Here is a 9,524-nt window from a genome sequence, read left to right as displayed (position 1 = left end):
TTGGCTTTCTGACAAATAACACATTTAGCAACAAATCGACCCACATCTCGTCGTAATTGCGGCTAAAAATAACACTCTTCAACTAACGCAATAGTCATATCCCTTCCAAAATGGCCTCCTAATCCGCCCCCATACAATTCTTTGATAAGTTCCTCTCATAAAGAAGTACGGGGAATACATAGACGATGATCATAGAACAGATAACCATCAAGCTTAAACATAGGTGGAACTATCTTGCTGCTCCATATCTTCTTAAAATCTTCATCATCAGCGATAACTCCTTCAAATCTTCGAAACCAAGGATTTCTGTCCGTAAGGTTACTAATAACTCAGCTCGACGACTCAACGCATCAGCCACCTTGTTCTGATCACCGGATTTATGTTTTAAAACAAACGAAAAACGCTTCAGATATGAAACCCACCACCCATGCATGCGATTTAATTTTTGTTGACTATTAAAATACTTAAGTGCTTCGTTGTCTATATAAATATTAAACTCATGATGGAACAGATACTACTCCCAACGTTGTATGGATCTATAAATTGCATAAATTCTAACTCATAAGTAGTCCACTTTTGTCGTGCCTCACTAAGTTTCTCACTAAAGAATGCCACAGGTTTACTATCTTGGGACAAAACAGCACCAATGCCTATAATCGATGCATCACACTCTAAAGTGAAAAGTTTATCGAAATTGGGCAAAACTAGTAAAGGAGCAGAAGTCAACTTTTCTTTGATGAGGGCAAAACTTCGAGTACCTGCATTTCCCCATTGAAAATGACCCTTTTTCAGACACTAGGTGATAGGAGCCATAATAGAACTAAAATTTCGAACAAATCGCCGATAAAAGGTTGCAAGTCCATGAAAACTACGGACTTCACTAATGGTTTTGGGAACCGGCCACTCGCGTATGACACGTACTTTTTCCTCATCTACTCGAATTCCATCCGTAGTAATGATAAAACCTAAAAATAGTAGCTGATTGGTCAAGAATCTACATTTCTTTAGGTTGAGATAAAGTTTATTACTGTCCAAAACAGGAAGAACCTCCGTGAGGTGTAGAAGATGCTCACTCTCTGTCTTACTATACACGAGAATATCATCAAAGTAAATGACCACAAAAGATCAAAGGAAAGGTTTTAACACTTGGTTCATGAGTCGAGAGAAAGTGCTAGGAGCGTTGGACAAACTGAAAGGCATGACCAGCCACTCGTAGAGACCATCTTTAGTTTTAAATGTTGTCTTCCATTCATCACCAGGGCGAATACAGATCTGATGATACCCGCTTCGTAGGTCGAGTTTAGAAAACACATTGGACCCTTCCAACATGTCTTACATGTCATCTAATCGGGAAATTGGAAATTTGTATGCCGCTGTTATCTTGTTGATGGCCCTGCTATCAACACACATTCGCCAACTACCATCTTTCTTTGGAACCAACAGAGCGGGAACAACATAAGGACTCATGCTCTCACGAATGAGACCCTTTTTCAATAAATCTTCAACCTTTTATTGTAGTATTTGGTTCTCCTTTGGGCTCTTCTGATAGTGTGCTAGGTTGGGTAACTTAGATCCCGGAATGAAATCAATTTGGTGTTGAATATCACGCATGGGTGGAATTGTTGCTGGTAATTCACTGGGAATAAGGGACTTAAACTTTGATACGATAGGTGTTAATTTGGCAGGAATGTTATTTTCGGCCCCCTCCCGGATAGAACCTGTAGCAACAATAGAATAAATGACAAATTCCCCTTTATCTCTTCTTCAAAATCTCGATGAGACAACACCACCAGGCTATTTTTCTTCACATCGTGATGAGGGGTCGTGGGTTTACTAGATTCTATCAAAGGGACTAAAATCATCTTCACCCCATTAACCTTAAAGGAGTATGTGTTTTCCTTGACCTTGTGTATCGCATCCTTATCAAATTCCCAAGGTCGCTCAAGCAGAATATGACATGCATCCATGTCCACAACATCAAACCACAATTCATCTTTATATTTGCCAATAGAAAAAGGGATTTTACATTGACCAATGATGCGGATCTCTCCAATTGATTTGATCCATCCTATTTTGTATGGGTGCGGATGCCTTCTGGTAGGTAGTTTGAGTTGTTGCAAGATTGTTCGAGAAACAATATTTTCTGTACTCCCACCATCAATAATAACGTCAAATATCTTCTGATGTACTGCACAACGAGTCTGAAACATGTTATGGCATTGCAAGGGTTCTTCAGTTACTTTAGGTGCAAGCATAATGCGTCGGATGACACATGATTTAGCAGTGTCATCCTCACAAAAAGTCTCGTCAGCTGCAAAACAAATCTCAACTTCTTCGTTGTTACCCTCTTGACTAACAACTTCATCATCAACTTCTCCTTCTTCTATCGCGGTAAGGTTAACTTCGGTTGTTGTTCCTCTGCAATCGCTAGATCGATGACCCGAGATGCCACATTTAAACACTTCCCTGGTATGGGTCGAGCGTAAGAGTTGGTGGATTTCAGGGTGGTAGTAGCGGTAGCAGTGACGCCTTTACCCTTGTCGGGTACTGGTGTTTTTGTAACCACTTGGCTGTTTTCTGTTCGTTGTGATGTTGACCCATTGGTGACTTTATTCTGATTAGCAGGGAATGAAAAGGTTTTACTACTCTTTGCCAATTCTGTTTCAGCCCTGATAGCTAGATTATACGCATCATCCAATGTATATATTGCTACTAGGGATATTCTATCTTGAATCGGAGGGCGTAATCCGTTAGTATAGCGCGAGACCTGTTGTGATTTGGTTTCTGTGAGGTCACTCTGAGCGGCTAATCGATGGAATTCGGTGGTGTAAACCTCCATTGATCGATCTCCTTGCGTGCAATTTCGAAACATGTTGAATAAAATTTGAACATGATTAGGGGGTAAGAACTTGCGCTTTAGTTCACGTTCCATTCGATCCCAAGAAGTAATAGGAAATTTACCTTGTCGTTCTCGCGTTGTTTGCAGGTTCTTCCACCAAGCCTAAGCTCCTCCTTTGAGTTTGTAAGCCACGAGAGTGACCCGTTTATCTCCCGGGATATCATAGAATTGAAAAAAAAAATTCTCCAGCTCATTCATCCAGTCTAGGAAGCCTTCGATGTTCATGGCTCCACTGAAAGAGGGTACATCTTTGGCTCTTTGGCGATAATCGAAATCATGTGCATCCCTACGTAGACCTGGACGCCCTCTCGCACCTTCATCACCGTCATCTTCTTCTAGATCGGAGTCTTCCCTGTTCTGTTCTTGTTCCTGCATCCGTATTCGATCATAAGCATGGATGATTAGAGGAGGTCGTTGAATGGGTTGCTGGTTGCGAATGAACTATACGAGTGGTGGTTGGTTATTGCGATTGCGTGCTTCTTGGTTTGCTTTCTCCCTACGATTCTGATTGTTGTTGGTTGTAAGAAGTGCTAAACATTCTATAATTTGCTGCAAGGATTTTTGGAGGGTTTGGAGGGTTTGTTCGATCTTAACGATTCGTCCAGAATCGGTTTCTTCGCCTGCCATGGATGTTTGGCTCTGATACCACCTGATGTAGTCTGTGACCACAGGATAAGACAATTTAACTAGGCGTATTGTCAAACACAAAGAACAGGGGCATTATCGTGTGCCTGACGACCAAGAATTGAGAAACTGATCTCGAGTTTTTATTTCAAAACAAAACGAATTCAAAACCTATCACACCAAAAAACCTGATGCACGTTTTTGACCCAGTACTTATAGCTAAGCAATCCTAATACAACTAGAAAACCCCAACAGATAAAGACTAAATAAAAAAACAAAATAAACTAAAATTGGGCTTTACTCCTATTTGAATACAATGTCGGCCAAGGGTAAATTAGGAAAAACACTATCACTATATTGCATCAACGCATCACTTTTGAATGAAGCCCTGGCTATCACTAGTAATGTATTGAATGTTCTGTTTGAAAACCTTGGTTACCACCAGTATGTATAGTAGTTTTATTACTTAAAATAAAACCATGAATTGTAATCCCTGGAATCCTCCAGTGTAGTGTATAATAGTTCTATTAATTAGAATAAAACTAATGAAGAAATGAAAGCTCATAAACAAAGGTTAGTTTATACTATTGTGAGTCGTATAACCATGCTTGATATGACTGATGACCTCTGCGACGTTCTTCAGGCGTCGGACGGTATGATATTTTTCACCCCAAGCATGTCTACCTAACTGTAGCTAGCAGTTTAGGTGTGGGATTGTCAGTCCCGAATAGATCTATTCATAAATTTCACGCTTTCCCTCCAGGAGACGTTGGTTATACTATGATAAGATTTAACCCGTACCCCGAAGGGTACAAATGAAGTGATGTCTCACAACCTTGTATTAACTAGTTTACGTGTAATGTAATGTTCACTTGTACTTAAATCTAAACGTAGGTTTTGTAGAGTATAAATAATTATACTTAAATAACTATTTAGTATGGTACTCTTGTATTCAGATAGTAGTAATGTATACCATAAACTATACACGTCATAATTTATATGAGTGTTAATGTATAATCCTGAATTTGTAATACGGTATATTGAAATCCCAAACTATACCTATTATAGTTTGCACGTATGTTATGTATTTGGTTCATGTTTTGATCTGAAAACTATGCAATTATGACTATAAGTTGAAAACGTCCCTTATGCTCAACATATTACAAATGGGATAAAATATCTAAATATTTTATAACATATGGAAATATTTTGGTTGTATCAATTGCATAAGTTTTAAATATGTTGAAATTCTTTTGTATAAATTCACAAAATCATTTATGTTTAGCTTGTAATATCCCCCTGAAAACGTTAAAAATAGTAAAGGCATAGGAGTATGAACTCACTTTGAATGTGCGTTAATTGGAGTTAGCGAGTTGTAGCGACGATTCCCGGGTATACGTACGTGCTAATAACGTTGCCCTAAAATAATTATATTTGACGTCGCATTTAAATTAATAATAATATTAATTTAGTTGATGTGTTAAATTATTATTTAAGTCTGAGAGGACTTACAAATAAATTGGAGATATGTGGGGGGTTAAATTGGAAAGTTGGAAAAATGGGTTTATGGTTGAAAAATGGGTTCACGGTTGGATGCTTGGGGGTTTACGGTTGGATCATGAAGATATGAATGCCATATGAAGATTTGAATACATATATGAGTGTTCTTTAAGGAAATTATGAAGATTTGAAGAAATGGGACCATAAACACTTGCAGATTAAGAGAATTTGGGGTTGTTCACGCTTGAAGATTGAGAGAGATTTGGGGTTGTTTACGGTTGAAAGTGTGTGAAATGAATTAATCAGAGTGTAAAACCATATATATAGGAGGTGTTTACGGTTGAAAAGAAATTGGGCCTAAGGTGTTTATAGTTGGCTTATTGGGTTTGAAATGGATATTAGCCCATTAAGGGGGTGTTTACGGATGAATTGAACCATGAACACATGTTTCTTTTCCACTTTGGTCACAAACTACATCACTCCTTCAAGATTGGACCGTGAACCACATTATTTGTTCATGGTTGGACCGTGAACACCCTTTTTGGGGTGTTCTTTGGTCGTAAACTCCATTTAAGGAGTGCTTTATGGCCGTGAACCCTCTTTTGGAGTGTTTTCATGCCTTAGACTTTGAATTAACTCCAAACTAACCCCTTTAACTTTAAACTAATGTGTGTTAGGACTAATCATGTGTGATTTTTTGTTAAGTATGAAGATTATACCCTCCTATTTTAACATGATATTCCAAAACCTTGCATATATATTGAATAAACATACTTGGAGATTATGGCTTTATTAAAAAAAAAAAAAAAAAAAGAAACAACGGGTTGTCACAAACGAGGCCGATGGTTGTACCAGTTTAACTTGAAGGAGGAACCACGGATGGAACATAGTTCATTGTTGAAGAAAATTCCATCAATATTTCATCCTTACATCACGTATATACAAAATGTAAAGGGTGATGGAAATTTTGGTTTTTTATCGGCAGTCGTTTATCTTGGGTATGATGAAAATGAGTGGTTTGTCATTCGTCATTAATTATATGACGAGTTATTGACTTCATATGAAGACTATTCTAGAGTTTTCACTAGACGCGATGGAGTACTTGGGTCGTTGTCTTTCTTTATGACAGATATGACAAAACCACCATAACACTATATGCGTATGCTTGAGACGGGTATTCTGATAGCCAACAAATTTGGTGTGATCGTCTAATTTTTTTACCACAGTAGGCTCTGTAACTTTTTCCCTCTATAGAGAAGTCATAGAGAGTTTCAAAATCATCATGTCCTTACATTTGCACATGTATAAAAAAAATTACTATGTGATGGTACAATTAGAAGGAGAGTATCTGATGCCTCCCAATTCAACATTATGGATCCACCACAAAGTCACATCCGCAACTGAATGACAAACCATGTATAAGGCACGTCTAGAATTCTATAAGCAGCTAAAACCTACATAAAGATCTTTTATGACTATAGATGATTAGATGTTTATTTTTTTTCTCAGATTTTATGTAATCTTTAAAATTTTAAAAAAAAATGATGAAAATTTGTTTGGAATTTAATTTTCTTATAATAATATCTATATTTGTTTTACAATCAATGATATTAAGTTTATGGAAATTTTAAAAAAAAAAAATCTATTCAATTTGTGGGCTTACGACTAAAAACAAAGATAACAAATGATGAAAATTTATTTGGAATTTTATTTTTTTATAATATTATTTATATTAGTAAATTATAAAAACAATATTATTGTTATCTGTTTTTTATAAAAAATAAATTTAAAATTATTAATACTAATAAATTTAGTAATAAAAATGTAATTATTAAATAATAAAGTTAATAATGATTAGGTTATAATAAAATAAAAATATAAAAATTAGTCAAATGGTTATTATATAACAATGATAAAACAAATAAAGCTAGAATGATATATAACAGGATAATATGATGCGTATATGATAGGTTCTTAAAATATTATATATCATATACAATTTATAAAGGGAAATTCTATAAGGAACCCCCCCCCCCCCCCCCCCCCCCCTCCCCCTCAAAAAAAAAAAAATTGATTTGTGTACCCCATTTGTTAGTGTAATAGTATCTATGTACCCTTAATTTGACAATTTATGTAAGTGAAAGGTTCGTATAGCAACACCATTTGATTGTTATCCGGAAGCCCATGCTGAAATGACCACTATTTTGACCCTACAAAACGTGTCTTCTTTATCTCATGCTTCATGCTTGCTCCAAGTTTTTAGAGTATAGTTAGTTGATCCATCTGCCACGTATGCAAGGCTGTTACAAATTTGTTAGTTAGTTGTTAGTTAGCAGATATTTATTTCCCGCTCTTTATCGTATATATAAGTAGTAGCTTGAGTTATTTGTAACTTAAGAAATTCATTCTCAATGAAAGATTCCTACATTCTCTCTTTAATCTCTTCAAACACAAACATGGTATCGGAGCTCGTTTAACCAATCATCATTTCATCATTTTTTACAGATCATTATTACTTTGTTTCTTATTGTTCACTTATTCATTTTATTGGTTCACAATCTTCTCAATCGAATCAAAATTCGGTTCAAAATCCTTCCTAGTGGTCATCAAAATAAGGCTTATGAGGCTGGAAATATCAATATCAATTTGATTGATAATGTTATTCTTCATAATGCATGTCTTACATGTTCCTTTCTTTGGATTCAATCTTTTATCCATAGGAAATTAAGAAGAAGCACCAGAATCTTCATTTCCCTGAAGATTCTTCCTACTTCAATCGCAATTATACCACAAGAACCTTGGCATCAGTGGAAGGCAATTAATTGTACATACAGTCATAAGGCTTCTAGACATCATCATCAACATGAACAACATGAGATTTTAACTTGGAATCCATTTCTGGGTTTAGTTACTTCTTGTTGCTTCCTAATGTGGGTAACAGAATCAAAAGATTATTTATAGAATTGAACCATCGATCTACCATTACAATACTTAGAAAACAAAATAACCCAAAACGACCTAAGAAATTGAAATGAAAAACCCAACAACAGATTGATTAAAGCAAACAGAGCAAAACAAACAAACCATTACAGATATGGAATAACCGGTTCTTCAAGATCAAACCCAAATTACCCATACGATTACACTAGGATCCTACCTATTGACAGAATCCAGATTATTTATAGAATTTCACTGATTACCGACATACCAGCAATTCGATTTGGTTCTTCAAGCAACGTTAACCTGGATCGTCTTCGGCTTTTTCGGCTCCGGCGGCGGTAGTTTCTCCACCGTGACGGTAAGTACCCCATCTTGACAAATCGCAGATATCTTATCCGTATTAGCATTTTCCGGCAACGAAAACTTCCGCATAAACTTACCGATCCTCCTCTCCATTCTCACGTACTTCACTCCTTCCTTTTCTTCCTGATCATGTTCCCTTTTCCTCTCTCCACTTATCACAAGCACGTTGTCTTCCTCCACCTGGACCTTGATATCTCCGGACTTCAAACCCGGCATGTCGACGATGAAGACGTAAGAGTTGGGATACTCCTTCACATCGGCCGGAGTTGCAGCCATTGCTCTGGCGTCACGTACGTAAGCGCGAGTAGGTCCGGCATTGCTTGATTTGCTGTTGGTGTTGTTGTCTTCGTTGGCGTCGAGGATGTGATGGAGGTGGCGAAAAAACGGCGTGTCGAAACCCATCAGACTGATATCCATTTTGATTTCTGTTGATGATCTGATTCGAATATCCTAGCGCGATTGAACACTACAAGTATGAATCGAGAACTTCTGTTACTGAGGAATGACGAAGAGAGCATTTCGATAGAGGATTTATACGGTAGAGAGGAACGTGGAGAGGTGGAAGAGGAAGATAGTTCTGGAAAGAACGGGGAAGAGAAAAGGAAACTAGGAGCATCTAGTAACTTCTTTTCACATCCGGAAGACATGGGGCCAACTCTTAAAATATCCGATCTTATTTCGAAGAATTTATTGTGGCACAGGAGTAAATTACAATTTTTGGTCCCTATACTACATCCGTCTACTGTTTAATTTTTAATGTGGTTATATATATATATATATATATATATATATATATATATATATATATATATATATATATATATATATATATATATATATATATATATATATATATATTAGGTGTGAGACCCATATATTATATTAGTTTATTTAAAAAAATTTAAATATAAAATTTTAACAATTTGAAAAGTTTGAATTTATAAGAAAAATAAGGAATCTTTTGAATTATTAAAATTAAAGAGGCTTTAATGTATTAGATACATTACATATATAAATCATTTCTAATAAATATCCTACATATATATTACCTTACATATTAAATGTGGAATTTTAATTTAATAAAATAAAAAATACAATAAAATAACAAGTGGAAAATAGAAAATTTAAAAATGTTAGAAATTGTCATGTGTCCAAATGAAAGAGAAGATGACATGTGGTAAAAAAACCTTCATTTATA

General features: G+C 35.9%; 1 protein-coding gene across 1 annotated transcript; it reads right to left on the bottom strand.

Moving 5' to 3' along the window:
* Window positions 1–7,963: 7,963 nt before the first annotated feature.
* LOC111883742 (17.9 kDa class II heat shock protein) lies at window positions 7,964–8,933 on the bottom strand. The gene has a single exon (XM_023880068.3). It carries the CDS (start codon window positions 8,741–8,743, stop codon window positions 8,252–8,254), a length of 492 nt encoding a protein of 163 aa, XP_023735836.1. The 5' UTR covers window positions 8,744–8,933; the 3' UTR covers window positions 7,964–8,251.
* Window positions 8,934–9,524: the final 591 nt, after the last annotated feature.

Source organism: Lactuca sativa, chromosome 7 (assembly GCF_002870075.4).
Source record: "Lactuca sativa cultivar Salinas chromosome 7, Lsat_Salinas_v11, whole genome shotgun sequence".
NCBI classification, from domain to species: Eukaryota; Viridiplantae; Streptophyta; class Magnoliopsida; order Asterales; family Asteraceae; genus Lactuca; species Lactuca sativa.
Note: the sequence above shows the minus strand (reverse complement) of the source record. Positions and strands in the feature narration are given on the sequence as shown.

What these genes read in the sequence shown, in the direction of transcription:
- LOC111883742 (XM_023880068.3), bottom strand. Translation starts at nt 8,743, where the DNA reads ATGGATATCAGTCTGATGGGTTTCGACACGCCGTTTTTTCGCCACCTC.